The sequence below is a fragment of the Centruroides sculpturatus genome, unplaced genomic scaffold (assembly GCF_000671375.1).
Source record: "Centruroides sculpturatus isolate CEXI.00-Female unplaced genomic scaffold, Cexi_2.0 scaffold1488, whole genome shotgun sequence".
NCBI classification, from domain to species: domain Eukaryota; kingdom Metazoa; phylum Arthropoda; class Arachnida; order Scorpiones; family Buthidae; genus Centruroides; species Centruroides sculpturatus.
Genome location: NW_019385746.1, coordinates 108,045 through 123,751, shown reverse-complemented (window position 1 = coordinate 123,751; position 15,707 = coordinate 108,045). Strand labels below are relative to the sequence as shown.

Genomic DNA, 15,707 nt, shown 5'->3' with positions numbered 1-15,707 from the left:
TGGCATTCTGTTCTCAGGGTTGTACTTAATGTTTCGAAATCATGACTAGCGGGGTAAGATCGGCAACATAAAGCCACATTAGAAGCAAAGGATAAAAATCAAACAGATGATAAATGAAAACATGTTTGCATTTGTTATTCATGTATATATGTCTTTGAACTTGCATTTCGTAGTAATAGTATTAAATGAATGTTGGATTTGTATTTCTTTGTTTTAATAGTGAATTCCAACTTATACATTGTTGAAAGCATAATTTTATATACGTGCCTATCTTGCCCCATTACTGTTGCCCCTATATCAGGGGCAACTTTAATAAAAATAATTAAAATAATTACAACTTTACAAGAAGAGAGAAGTTGTAATTATTTTAATTATTATCATTTCCAAACTGATTTTAACATGTTCTATAGTAAGGTAACATTCCAATAGACAATACGCAAAGCTTTTTTTTTCAGTTTACAGCAGTATTTATTACACAAAATTTAAGTAAAGCTTAACATGCCGATCTTGCCCCGGTCTCCCCTATACATATGCTTATATCGTAAATTTTGTTGATTTATCATTTATTGTTCGAAAACAAGATTTTAAATATTTTTCTTATCTCTTAAGTGCCATTTTTCTTTAAAACAAATGCAAAAAATGAAGACTGTATTGTAGTTGTCAACAATGACATACAGAAAACAGGAAGATAGATTAAATTTAAAAAATTTTACGACGGTCAAATTCCGTTAATACAAAGTTTCGATTTGTCACTTTGCATTAAACAAATCTTACAAATTTCAACGGTCACAAAACTTGCCATTTGATACATAATCGAGAGGTGTATTAAATGGTAAAATCCTCATTTTATCTCATTTATTTCACTGTTTTATCTGTTTGGGTTTGTCATTCTTTTCCCAATTCTTTTATCTGTTTGGGTTTCCAAATGTATACTTTCCATGTTATAATGGCTTAAAGAAAGAATCAACACTGGTTTTTCGAGATTGGCTAAAGTTGTTGAACGACGATTAAGACGATCAAATTGAATCCGGGAATTGGATACCCGTATAACTTTTCAAATTCAAATATATCTTATTTCTCGAATTTCGATAAAAACGGTTTATTTCTAATATTAAAACTTCGAATTAATGCATAATTTAATAATGTATTTTGGTTTATCGTTATTAAAACAATTACCATTAATAACTATTTTATAATCTACAGATTTTTAATCGAAAATCTCCCAATTCTTTAACGTGAGGATAGCCAAAGTAATTAAGGCGTTAACCTACAGTTCTGAGAATCTAGGATCGAATCCGGGAAGATCGCAATGTCAGAGGTGTTTTTCGTGGCCGTGTCCCGAATACATCAGGTTCTGTCCATCACTAGCGGGTCCTCTCTATTGAGCCGACTGTCTGGTCGAATCCGCGACATGAATGAAAAAATACGTCTCTTACCGTCCATAAGGCAAAAAGTGTAGAAACACGGTAAAAGAAAGTCACTTCAAATTTTAAAGTACGAAAAACNAATTACCATTAGTAACTATTTTATAATCTACAGATTTTTAATCGAAAATCTCCCAATTCTTTAATGTGAGGATAGCCAAAGTAATTAAGGCGTTAACCTACAGTTCTGAGAATCCAGGATCGAATCCGGGAAGATCGAAATGCCAGAGGTATTTTTCGTAGTCGTGTTTCGAATACATCACGTTCTGTCCATCACTAGCGGGTCCACTCCATTGAGCCGACTGTCTGGTCGAATCCACGACAAGAATGAAAAAATAGTTACTTTAATATATACTTTAAATAGTTTGTGTGATTTTCGTAATAAAAATGCAGTTCGTTATTTTTTTTAATCAAACCTATTTGTATCACAAGACCATGTGTAAGGTTTGCGGACGTTGAGGGGGAAAAAGTCTATCTCACGTCAGAATGAGCCTAAGGGGAACCGCGTATGTGGGCGGTGGCGAAGGAGGCAAATGATGANATAATAATAATAACATATGCAACTATAAATGCTATATATATATATATAATAATATAAATGGAATTTTAAAAGATAATCGACTGATTGACTATTTTTTACAATATCTGAGATCATGAATCAAATATCTAACGAGAATATTTGAAAGTGTGAGAATACAGGGGCTGTCTTTCTATAAAAGTTTAACGAAAAAATACTGCTAGAAACTTTCTCTTTTACCATCCGTTTCTCACGGACTTAACGGTCAACGAGTCCCCCCCTTCTCGTTGACCCGCGAAATGATCGCAAATATGTGAGAAAGCCGACACTTAAGTTTTGTCTAAGAAGGAAATTTAAAACAATCGAAGGAAATACGAAACCTTCGAATAAGGTATGGCGATCGGGCAAAAAATGATTCCCTAAAATTTCTACATTTTTTGGACTCAGAGGACTTTGAAATGTCAAGAAATAAGAAAAAAAGTTCGGGAGTAATTCCTGTATGAATGGATGTTATTGTGGAGGACATAATTTCGTTCATCCTCATTGAAAGCTTAACATCTATGCTTTTGGTCGAAAATTTTTGAAATTTTGCACGGGAGTTTTCTTATTAAATGGACTGATACGGTTAAATTTTGGTGATTAAAGTTCGATGGGATGTGGATATGAAAAGGGTCGGGTGTATCTTCACTAGAATCAGACTTAACGAGATTATACTCGTTATTAGCATTTACAATTTTTTATAAAACACATCCCCACTCTCAAAATTAAGCTTTTTGTCATTTTATAATAGTTAAAATATATAATGTTTTTGATAAAATACGTTAAGAGATGATTCCACCAAATTGTTGCCGGAAAAGTTAAGCTTACGTTGCAGGATTTTTTAAAATGTTAATGTCGTTCTGGCCCACGTGTAAATAATTAAGATATTTTTAAAAGATATTCAATTAAAAAGTGTCGAATAAGAAAATGCTAATAAGAAAAATTCTATATAAAAGAACAAGATGAAGCATGCCCCAACAAAAATGTCCGGGTACGTCTGCGGTGTAGGTATCGAAGTGTCAATACGCTGTAAGTCTATTCGTGCATTAAGCTTTAATTGTAATTTTATAAAATAAATTAGATCACTCGGCACTTTTGTAAACTTTCTGTCTTCTCAACGACCCCCTAATCAATTGCGGGCATTACCCATCTATTTCAAACACTCATTTATAAGAACAATCAATTCAAAAATATATTCCTTACGTGTATTTTTCAAAATTTTAATTTACTAAAACTTCGAGGTTTACAAACAGTTAATTATAATACACAAACTTTATTTTTATTTTTTAGGTTATAATATTTCTTTTTTAAGCATATTTTGCATATTTGATGTGTTCGTCTGTGTTTATTACTCAGATCCTTGTACAAATCGTAATATACTTTGGCAATATTTTTCACCGATATNATATATATATAATAATATAAATGGGATTTTAAAAGATAATCAACTGATCGACTATTTTTTACAATATTTGAGATCATGAATCAAATACCTAACGAGAATATTTAAAAGTGTGAGAATACAGGGGCTGTCTTTCTATAAAAGTTTAACGAAGATACGGCTAGAAACTTTCCCTTTTACCATTCGTTTCTTACGGACTTAACGGTCAACGAGTCCTCCCCTTTCTCGTTGACCCGCGAAATGATCGCAAATATGTGAGAAAGCCGACAGTTAATTTTTGTCTAAGGAGGAAATTTAAAACAATCGAAGGAAATACGAAATATGAAACCTTCGAATAAGGATATGGCGATCGGGCAAAAAATGATTCCCTAAGATTTCTACATTTTTGGACTCAGAGGACTTTGAAATGTCAAGAAATGCGAAAAAAATTCGGGAATAATTCCTGTATGTAGGGATGTTAGTGTGGGGAGACACAATTTCGTTAATCCTCATTGAAAGCTTAACATCTATGCTTTTTGTCGAAAATTTCTGAAATTTTGCACGGGGGTTTTCTTATTAGGTGGACTGATACTGTTAAATTTTGGTGATTAAAGTTCGATGGGATGTGGAGATGAAAATGGTCGGGTGTATCTTCACTAGAATCAGACTTAATGAGATTATACTCGTTATTAGCATTTACAATTTTTTATAAAACACATTCCCACTCTCAAAATTAAGCTTTTTGTCATTTTATAATAGTTAAAATATATATAATGTTTTTGATAAAATATGTTAAGAGATGATTCCACCAAATTGTTGCATGGAAAGTTAAGCTTATGTTGCTGGATTTTTTAAAATGTTAATGTCGTTTTGGTCCACGTATAAATAATTAAGATATCTTTAAAAGATATTCAAAAGATATTCAATTGAAAAGTCTCGAATTTATCTACCGAATTCTGGCAATATATATGCTAATAAGAAAAATTCTACATAAAAGAACAAGATGAGGCATGCCCAACAAAAGTGTCAGGGTACGTCTGCGGTGTAGGTATCGAAGTGTCAATATGCTGTAAGTCTATTCGCGCATTAAGCTTTAATTGTAATTTTATAAAATAAATTAGATCACTCGGCACTTTTGCAAATTTTCTGTCTTCCCAAATGACCCCCTAATCAATTGCGGGCATTACCCATCTATTTTAAACACTCATTTATAAGAACAATCAATTCAAAAATATATTCCTTACGTGTATTTTTCAAAATTTTAATTTACTAAAACTTCGAGGTTTACAAATAGTTAATTATAATATACAAAGTTTATTTTTATTTTTTAGATTACGATATTTCTTTTTTAAGCATATTTTGCATATTTGATGTGTTCATCTGTGTTTATTACTCAGATCCTTGTACAAATCGTAATACAGTAGAACCTCGAAAACTCGGCGTAATGTGGACCGAAGGGTGGCCGAGTTTGTGAAAATGCCGGGTTATCGGGAATGGGGTTTAAAAAAATAAGTACGAGTGTTTCCTCAGAAAATACTGTACTGACTTGTATGTATTGTTTACTTGAGAATATAACAGAGAATAAACTGCCCAAATACCCTTAAACAAAGGAAAAGTACGTCCTTTATGAAGGCATAGAACCTTTACTACATGAAAATTAATGAATACACTGTGTACAGTAAGTTACCTGATAAGACAGACCTCAGAAAAATACTTTCTGAGAGCTTTTATACTTTTATAAAGCTGTCTATAATGAAAATTAATTAACTAAGGATTTTTTTGCCCTGCCAGGGTGTGGCCGAGTTATCCGGAGTTCCGGGTTATCGAGAGCCGAGTTTTCGAGGTTCTACTGTACTGTATACTTTGGCAATATTTTTTACCGATATCCGAATTTTAATAACAACAAATGTCAAGACAAATGTCGAAATTTAATTTTTGGCAAAATAAATTTTCATATAGTCAATAATGTTTAAAGAGAGAGTTAAAAGTGCTTAGAAAAAAATACTAAATATTATTCTAAAAACATAACTAGAATCACCAAAAAAGAAATAATAGGTCTTAAATAGAATAATAGTAACTTAATTCTAATTTTTAAATTACTCTTTATTTTAATCTCCAATTATATAAGATATCCATCTAACATTCTTTAAAGATAATAAAATTATTAACAGAATAGACTTATTAATTTTATACTTGTCTTATATCTATATGTCATGATTTGTAAAGCACATTATACAAAACTGTATGATATAATAATAATATCGCTCGTAACACAAATATTTTATTTTATGCTTCTTAAGTTTTTATCTTTAGACATAATGTAGAATCAAATACAATATGTTATTAATATCGAAACCGAAGCATGTACTGTACAGTACATTCATATAATCCTACAGTTCAAAGTTGCATTCAACTGTAATTATAATAAAGCGATTTAGTGTAAAACAACGTATATAATTTGTTAAACTGATTTAATAGCCGATGATATTAAGTAACCGCTAAATTTAGCAACCGGATGTTGTTGATCATTTTCCATAAAAAAGCAATGTTTTTTAACGAATCCGGCTTCCTTTAATGTTTCATTTACAAACTCTCGAGTTACAAAAAGAGATGGAAGTTTTTCATTGTTTCCTAAGTAATAATAAGAACATTCCAATACGGACACCATTACAAATCCTCCATTCGGCAAAATATAATTTCCGAAGTTTTTAACGGCGGTTTTATAATCTTCTAAAGTGGCGCAAGCCCCTTCTAAGCACAAAGAGGTAAACAACACGTCAAACTTTCCCACGTCCGAGAAAATGATGTCTTTCTGCAAGATATCGCAAGGAATTACTTCTTTTATTTTTTGTCGCAATCGAAGTTTAATTTCGTTTATTCCTTCTTCGACGTTTCTGTTCAAATAAATAATTCAAGTTAAATAAGTGAATTATAATAAGTATTAGGAATAAACATATAAGTTATTAAATAAGTATGCAAACGTTATAATGTAAATTACTTTATTGTCACAAAAAATAAACTATTATGATTTTGTGAGGATAAGAAATTTCGTGTTATAAATTTAATCTTTTATAAATTTTAATTAAACTTTTAATGCAACTTTATAAATACGGAACGAATTAGATAAAAAAAATTAAAAGAGAAAAGGGAAAAGTAAAATCGATAAAATCTGGTTAAACCTCGATTCCCACGAGTCGGGTTCCTTGTTGAGGTGAGTACATCTCTGTGTCACGATTGTGTCACCCGTCACCTCATTGGTCCAAGGAGATCGTCATCCCTGACGAAATCGGGGAAAGGCCCGAAAAGAGGACTTCATATAAAAAGGATAGGCACTATGAGTAAGATCGGTGGAAGTTATGAATTGATTGTGTGTGTGTGCGACACGTCCACCTCCCGCCGAGATCAACTTCGAGAAACTGTACCTATATGTTTATTTCCTCGCCGACTGAACTTTGGAACGTCAACGAACTTCCAGAGTGCTACTTCGGAAAACCAAGGATTTGGGAACTTTATTACTCGAAACCCAGTATAAATTAAGGTATTTATCCTGGCCGCGCATTATTGTACGCTCTCTCTCTCTCCGCGTAAACTAATCGCGAACTCGATTATAACTAGAAACCGGAAATGAGGAAAAGACCAATGCCGAACGCGATTCATGTAACTTATCTTTAGACATATACTAACTTTGTAACCTTAAATTCTGATGTATAACTAACTTAGATTTAAAATAAATAAACGGTTATTTATGTTTAAAACATCTTTGGGTGCAGTTTCTTCCGCTCTTCTCTCCGTTCACTCCATTCCGGGTCCAAACCTCATACGTAACCGCTTGCGCAAACTTGTGGGTCTCTGTATCGACCTGAGGATACAGTGGTGTCATCCTGACGTGGTATCGAAGAGATACCGACCCTACGGTCACAATTATGATGCAATTGCTTTTTTTTATATGTAGTAAAACTTCTTTAACTCAAATATTTTTTTAACTCGAAGAAACTGAAGCACTCGGTAGATCTCGATGAAAGAGCAAAGGGATTTAACGTCTCCAACATGAATTTTTTAACTCGAATTTTCTCCAACTCGAAGGTTTTCGTGGCTACCCGACGCCGATTTATGTTAATTTTAACTTCCTCGACTCGAATTTTAATATTTATTCTATCTAAAGTGATCCTAATTTTCGGATTTCCATGAAATGTTCAAACATTTAGTTGTCTACTCTTCAACACCAATTTGCAGACAACGTTTCAATCCAAAACGAGAGGTCCTCTGGCTTTATCTCAACAAAATATACCTGTAAAACTGTTCGATTTCATTAGTTATATTGAACATTTTGCCGAAAGGCGTTACACTGACTGTTTAAAAAGAAAAAACTAGCAAAGATTTTTTACATAATGCAAGAAAGGCAAAAATACAAATCTACTCAGAATCGACAATTTTTTTACTCTATTATTCTCTAACTTGAATAATCTATAACAAGATTTTTCCTGCCCCTTAGAGCTTCGACTTAGAGAAGTTTTACTGTACTTAATAAATTTTATTCGTAATAAATTAATTTCGTAAAACATACCCATATCCTTCAAGTAATGCTTCCGTTCGCATCAAAGTATCCCAATCTTTCGACGATGTTTCGTTTTTTAACCATTCTTGAATAGCTTCACGGTTGTGCTCCGTATAATCAGATAAAACAATTTCCGAGAAATATTTACTCGGTGCTGCCATTCTGTGAACAGTCGGGCCACATCCTACGTCAAGAATTCTCTTGCCTCGAAAGGCTTCTGTTAGAATGAAAAGAAAGATTTACTTTAGTTCTCAAAATGAGTCAAAACACNCTAACCTCATAGGCAATTCCCACAACAGAAACAGATAATTTTGTAATACATGTTATTATTTTAAGCTTTCTTTTATGAATTACAACATAAGAAAACTAGTATAACTTATAGATTTACCTCATATAATACAGAACCTATACTAATTAGGGTTTGGATAATTGAGGTTATATTGTGCATTAAGAATGCTTAACAAATTAACATGTTTAAAAATTTTATATTTTGATACTGTTGTTTATCATGAATTTTTGAATTAATTTAATAATATATTATGATTTAATATAGAGATTACAGATTTAATTTTTATACAATTAAAGCAAATAATTGTTTATATTAGATATTGGATACTATTTATTTTGGACCAAAGTTTATGATACGTTGTATTGCTCAACCACTGTCATCTGAAGGAAGTTCTGGAATTGCACTGAAAAGCAATGTTGCTAAAATTGGAAGTCATAATGGTAAGTAAAGTAACTTTTAATAAGCAACATACATTTTTAAATAGATAGCTTTCATAATAAATGTTTTCAGTGCAGTTATTAATTTAAAATTAAAATATTCTCATTTTGTCACACCTAAATTTTATTTAGCATGTAAGACTTACTAGGAACATCATCAGGACTGTTGAGAGAGTGTCTGGGACCTTGGGGTAGTGGATCCTTTTGCCATTGTTTTTTGAATAAATGAAATACACAGTGTTTGTTTATTAATAAAAAGTAGCTTTAAAGCTTTTATTATTTTTTTTTAGTAAAATAACATTGATTTATCTGAATAGAATGTAATATGGGTGCTGAAGTTTTCTCTGAATGTGGAGAAAAATCCTCATCTTCCTCTCATCCTTGATGGCCTCAAACATTACTTAACTGTCCCTTTTGATTTTGATAATTCTTACACATGTCATCAAAAACTAAGACACACATTTTATTTTTGGGTTTTATCTATATGCTATCAACAATAATGCATTTTTAGGCTATAAAATCAAATCCTCAAAATTAGGTGTGCCTAGCACTGATTTTATTGTTTCTAATAGGAATACAGTAATACCTTGACTTACGCTACCCTGACTTACGCAAACCTGGAGTTACGCGATTTTCAAATCTCGCCGATTCGTCTTTTGCTTGAGCACCATGCAACTCTTGATTACTCACTTCCCCCACACTATTGTTCAGCTTACATGTTTGGACGTGTCACGCGGAATCAACGCATAGCTACAATTTATTTTGTGTTATTTATTTCAGTGTTTGTTATATCTATGGAGACTTGAGAGACTTTATGTGGTGATTTCTTGTAACCGTGAACGAATCAAAAGACGAGATAAGATTAACGAGAACATTTATTAGCTTACATACATCCGACTTGGATTTTACACAAATTGCGAAATTATACCCCGACTTACGTGAATTCGACTTACGCGGTTATCGCTCGGTCCCACCTATCACGTAAGTTCGGGGTATAACTGTAATCAATTAAACATAAATATATGTTACTATTCGTTTTTATCTTTGTGGTTATATTATGTTAATTTATTATTTAATAATAGAATTTTTGATTTCGTGATTTTTTTCTTTGTCTAATAGATTTAAGTGATTTTATTAGAGAAATATTTACCAGCGTGAATTGTTATTTAAATTAAAACTTACCATCGCGAAATATTTGATGCAGACAAAATGAAGCAAATTCTTCCATTTCTATCACTTTATTGAGAACATTACTTCGATAATTGTCGGTAAAATTTCGATCTTTGTACAATTTGGAGAAAGCATATTTATCACCAGAGTCAATTTCCATTACTGCTGTTTATAATGTGCACAAGCGAGTCTAAATTAAAGAGTAAGTCTGCATTAAATAAATATCATTATAACAACAGCAAGTAAAAAAACAATATAAACCTATATATAAATACAGTATAATAATAAACACAATAACTATACAAAAAGCATTAAATTGATTTATGCAATTATGATAGTATCTACTTTAATGGTTTAGGTCGATTGTGCAGCGAAGAAATCTCTCTTTTCGTAAGTTCAAATCAAATTCAAATCTTGTAATCTGGTGCCAGAACAGAATACAATAAATAAAAATATGACAATAACTACAATAAATTAGGAAAAGAAAAATGTGGCATATAAGTATAATTGCAGTTCTATAAATCCAAATGTAAATCGTTTATTTTAAAGAAGCCTTTCAAAAAATTGATAAAAATCGAATTAAAAAAGAGATTTTCAATGCATGATATATAAAAAAAAGAAAGAATAAAAATAGCTGTTTTAAAGTCTTGGTCTCTGATTTAATACGGAATTCGGAAGAAAAAAAGACGTGAGGTTTTTCATTAGTTTTATGCTTTATAACTTAATTTTAACCCAAATGTATATGTGGAAGCAACCCGTCGGGAGTTAAGCAGATGTCGCAATTCCAAAACCATGTAATATCGAGGAAAGTGAAATTAGTATTCCTACCAGCCGTAGGAATACTATTCACATTAGGTGTAGGAAGGATGCGGCCGGATGGCCGAGCGGTCAAGGTGGCAGCCTACCGCTCTGGGGGACCCGGGTTTGAATTCGAAGGAATTTTCCAATCCCCAGGAATTTTTCGGTGGTAGTCCGTTCGGATATGTCGGGCCCCGTCCTTTACCACCCGGCAGCCTCATTATGGGCCTGGCCGAACCCATAATAGGCTTGCAAAAAGAGGCCCTCTTAGTTCCCACAGGGCGGAAAGAGCTAAAAAAAAAAAAAAGTGTAAGAAGGACAAAAGACACTATTTACACTATCGCATTTATTCTGACAGTAGAGTAGCTTTACACAGGATTGTCAAGTCTGATAGTCGTTTTAAACTCGTCCATCTCATACACCACATTCTCAGACACTTAGACAACATTAGAATAGATTTCCAATGGATCACGGGTCATGCGGGATTCTTGGCAATGAGACCGCTGACCGTCTACCCAAACAAGCTACAAAGTCTTCAGCAGTAGCGTAGCGTAGTGGGACGGCAGGGCGACCCGCCCCAGGCGGCACTTTTTAGGGGGCGGCAAAATTTCACAATAAATAATAATAATATCTTGTAAGAATTTAAACTATTTTATTTCATATTTTCGTCCACCTACGACTCGGACCGATTGAAATGAGCAGGGAATAATGTTACCGTCCATCCGGATAGTGTAGGAATCGACTCGACGTCCGGGGATATCGTGCGCGACCTGTTGACCTTTCTTTTTTTGTTTTTGCTTGTACGATTTATTCGTATATATATACACCTCCAATATCCAATACAGCTAGGTCACTCGCATTACTCCTATCCAAGTCTCCCTAGTCGCTAACTGTAACTGATTTAGAACCAGCATGCACTGCACATTATTCTTCGCATACGCGTGCGTCAGGAACTTCTATTCGAACAAACCTCACCTGCCGTCCGGGTCAGCGATTTTAATAAGGTGGCAACACTAGCACGGAATTTTATATTACTTATTCTGTGACGAAACTGAATTTTGGTCTTTTAAATTGAGATACCTAAATAAGGGGGCGAAATTTTCCTCCGCCCCGGGCGGCTGACACCCACGCTACGCCACTGGTCTTCAGTCACTAGTACATTCAGTTACATTCCTACCTCGTACATCAACAATCACGTCAAGAAGCAAATCTTCATTCTCTGGCAAGACTGCTGGTAGGCTCACCAACACTTTCATCCCCAAGGGTAACACTACTGCGACTCTTTGCCACTTTTAACTCAGTTACATCCTGACTCAGCTACTTATAGACCACGGCAACTTTAAGCAATACTTGCATAGATTTAATCTCAGGGACAATCCACAATGCGATTGCGGTATTCGGGAAGACCAAACACCACTTCACTTGGTTTTTCGCCGCAATAGGTAAAGTATAATCACATTAAGGATAGTTTAATAAGAGCTGCTATTTTTGAAGGGTACAACTGGCCTCGCAACCCACACCATCTCATTTACAGGAGTACAATATTCCATCAACTACTCTCTCTCATTCATATCCCTTAGTGAGACACGAATAAGTTATAAGTTATAGGCCTACTCATGTAATTACTATATTTAGTACTGACTAATCTTAATAACAAAAATATAGTTAATCGTTTACGGTCTTTTCTCGGTAGTGCAAATTTTTCAATTATTTTTGAGCTTATTATAAGTAACAGTCAGTTCTATTGATCAAATCTTCCCGAGATTTTTTCGATAAATTGTAAAGACGATGTATAAATTACTTAATTTATGACTTAATTTATGAATTTTAGTTGTACACAAAGATCAAATAAAGTATATGCCAAAATAAGTACAAATAAGAATTATGTCTGTATATAAGGTTCAAAAAGTTACCTGCTGCCTCGAAATATAAATTAATTTTTAATTATTAATATATAGAACATACTGATATATTTCGAATTTATATTTAATAGATTTATATCAGAAAACTCTAATTTTACATTATTGAAAGTTTTCAACTTACTTGAGACTGGAGAAGTATTAACAAACGTTTCTAGATTGAATTTCAAGTCAACAAATTACGTAAGCAATATAGTAATATTATTATATTATAATTAATATCAGTTTTCGATTTTGAAATGAAAGTTCAAGAATTATCTACTTGTCTTCATCTTATCAGGTTTAAAGAGGCGTAGCGAGGGAGGATAGACAGATAAAATATCTCCTGGGTGCTAAATACTAAGATTTCTAATAGATGAGTAATAATTTTAAAAATTTGACCACGAAAAATTATTTATTATGCTAATATTAATATTGTAAATATTAAAATTCGCTGATTTATTCATCTTTAGTGCATTGTGATAAAATGTGTACAATCAAAAGTAGGCAATCAAAATTAAGTGCTCCGGTAAAAATAATGGCAAATGCTAATACTAAACGCGTTTTTTGAGTTACCTGCCGATGTGAATTTACCAACAGCTGCGTGTCAAACTACGCAAATACTTAGAACACCATAATACCCATTATGTTGGTTTTTGGCAAGTAAAATTTGGAGAACAATGCCTATTTTAAAACGACCTGTTCAAAAGTAAGTAGTCACATCCATAATTCGTCATTCAAATTCGAAAAAGAATCTACTTGATCAGTCAAAGTCGTTTTAACACTGCTAGAAAGCGAATAGGCGAATTTTCAGTAAAGTTATCCCGTGTTGGACAAGTTTGGGTAGAATAATCAAACCGCGAGATGCCAAAATCTGGAGAACTTTTTGTGTTGGTGATCAAAACGATCACCAACACAAAAAGTTGGTAAAAGCATCGGAGCAATTACAAGAGAAAGGAAAATTTATCCTTTGAAAACGTTCGCAAGGTTATAAAGATGGAGAAGTTCGGCACTGTTCAAAATCTTCATCGTTCTATCTGGCCACGATGCACAGCGTTACGAGAATGAGGTTGGTTTTAAAGGATGTATCGCGTGTCGTATTCTGTTCATTTCGAAGGTGAACATTGCGAAGAGGCTAGCCTTTACAAAGGATCATTTAAAAAATCCACAGAGTTTTGGAATAACGTGATTAAGTGCGACGAATCGAAATTTGAGCTTGCGGGCTCAAGACGGTGCCTAATTGTATGGGGGATGAAGAATACTGCCTACAAACCTGCTAACTGCATTGGGACTGTAAAGCATTTCCAATATATGATGGTACAAAGTGTTTCTCTCGTCGTAGACTTGCCGCCTGGCGGAAATCAGCGGTTGCATGGTTGCGAAAATGTATATTGCAATGTCAAAAAACAATCATCAGCGGAAGATATGGGCTTCAACAACGATTTTGCGTTTCAACATAACAACAACTCGAAGCATTCGTCCAAACTTGTCAAGCATTTTTGGCGTTCGACGAATCCAAAGTAATGATTTGAATCCCACCGAACATCTTCCGAAGAATCCTAAAATCTAAGAGGAAAAGCCTGTAAGTTTACTGGACGACTTTATTCGGTGAATGGAACAAGATCAAGACCGAAGTTCTCGAAAAACTGGTAGTTTGGCTTCATTAATTTTTAAATTAATGAGGCCAAACTACCAGTTTTTCCGAGTCAAACTAAGCTCGGAATTATGACGATGTCACAATAAATAATTAAGATTTTCTTTCTTTGTTTTGTTTTAATTCGTAAAGCAAAAAAGTGATTTTCGTACAGAATTTTTATTCCAAATGTCAATTGTCTAGAACTGCAGCAAACCACGTAACCATCTATCATTGACACATTTTTTTATTATTCTCTGTCTAATATAAATTTATTTCAAATCGTACCGTCTTAGTAATTCCTGTTCAGTATTACATTCAATTACTGGCGTAAAGAACGCATTATCGAGTAATGTTCAAATAAGTTCACATTTATTTATTAGTGGGATACGTCTGATGACTACAGTATGTATACAGTATATAATCATATATCCTACATATTCTCAAGAATTTTCAACCGTATTAACATTTAACTGCTGGTGATAGCTATATTACTATATATATACGTTACTAGGTCCTATATGTCCTATTGTTCTTATAAAATGAACTGTCAATTGAGTCTGGTTATACAGTAGAAACTCGAAAACTCGGCCTAACGCGGACCGAAGGGTGGCCGAGTTTGTGAGAATGCCGGGTTATCGGGAATGCGGTTAAAAAAGGATAAGTATGCGTGTTTCCTCAGAAAATAGTGTACTGTACTTGTATGTATTGTTTGCTGGAAAATACAACAGAGAATAAACTGCCCAAATACCCTTAAACAAAGGAAAAGTACGTACTTTATGAAGGCATAGACTTATTTATTATGCTAATATTAATATTGTAAATATTAAAATTCGCTGATTTATTCATCTTTAGTGCATTGTGATAAAATGTGTACAATCAAAAGTAGGCAATCAAAAGTAAGTGCTCGAGTGAAAATAATGGCAAATGCTAATACTAAACGCGGTTTTTTGAGTTACCTGCCAATGCAAATTTACCAACAGCTGCGTGTCAAACTACGCAAATACTTAGAACAACACCATAATATCCATTATGTTGGTTTTTGACAAGTAAAATTTGGAGAACAATGCCTATTTTAAAACGACCTGTTCAAAAGTAAGTAGTCACATCCATAATTCGTCATTCAAATTCGAAAAANACGAAAAATTATTTATTATGCTAATATTAATATTGTAAATATTAAAATTCGCTGATTTATTCATCTTTAGTGCATTGTGATAAAATGTGTACAATCAAAAGTAGGCAATCAAAATTAAGTGCTCCGGTAAAAATAATGGCAAATGCTAATACTAAACGCGTTTTTTGAGTTACCTGCCGATGTGAATTTACCAACAGCTGCGTGTCAAACTACGCAAATACTTAGAACACCATAATACCCATTATGTTGGTTTTTGGCAAGTAAAATTTGGAGAACAATGCCTATTTTAAAACGACCTGTTCAAAAGTAAGTAGTCACATCCATAATTCGTCATTCAAATTCGAAAAAGAATCTACTTGATCAGTCAAAGTCGTTTTAACACTGCTAGAAAGCGAATAGGCGAATTTTCAGTAAAGTTATCCCGTGTT

The 15,707-nt window shown here is 33.2% G+C and overlaps 1 protein-coding gene across 1 annotated transcript; it reads right to left on the bottom strand.

The window, feature by feature from the left end:
• Positions 1-5,155: 5,155 nt before the first annotated feature.
• On the bottom strand, positions 5,156-12,754 carry LOC111641732 (nicotinamide N-methyltransferase-like). The gene is made up of 4 exons (XM_023387939.1): positions 12,654-12,754; positions 9,825-10,002; positions 7,926-8,133; positions 5,156-6,255 (listed from the first exon to the last, which is right to left on the bottom strand). The coding sequence occupies exons 2-4, from the start codon at positions 9,970-9,972 to the stop codon at positions 5,823-5,825; spliced, it is 789 nt and encodes a 262-aa protein (XP_023243707.1). The 5' UTR covers positions 9,973-10,002; positions 12,654-12,754; the 3' UTR covers positions 5,156-5,822.
• Between the last annotated feature and the right edge of the window lie 2,953 nt (positions 12,755-15,707).

Coding starts and splice junctions, on each gene's coding strand:
- LOC111641732 (XM_023387939.1), bottom strand. CDS start 9,972: ATGGAAATTGACTCTGGTGATAAATATGCTTTCTCCAAATTGTACAAA. Junction 8,134..9,824: donor GCATCAAATATTTCGCGATG/GTAAGTTTTAAT, acceptor TCATTCTAACAG/AAGCCTTTCGAGGCAAGAGA. Junction 6,256..7,925: donor GCATTACTTGAAGGATATGG/GTATGTTTTACG, acceptor TTATTTGAACAG/AAACGTCGAAGAAGGAATAA.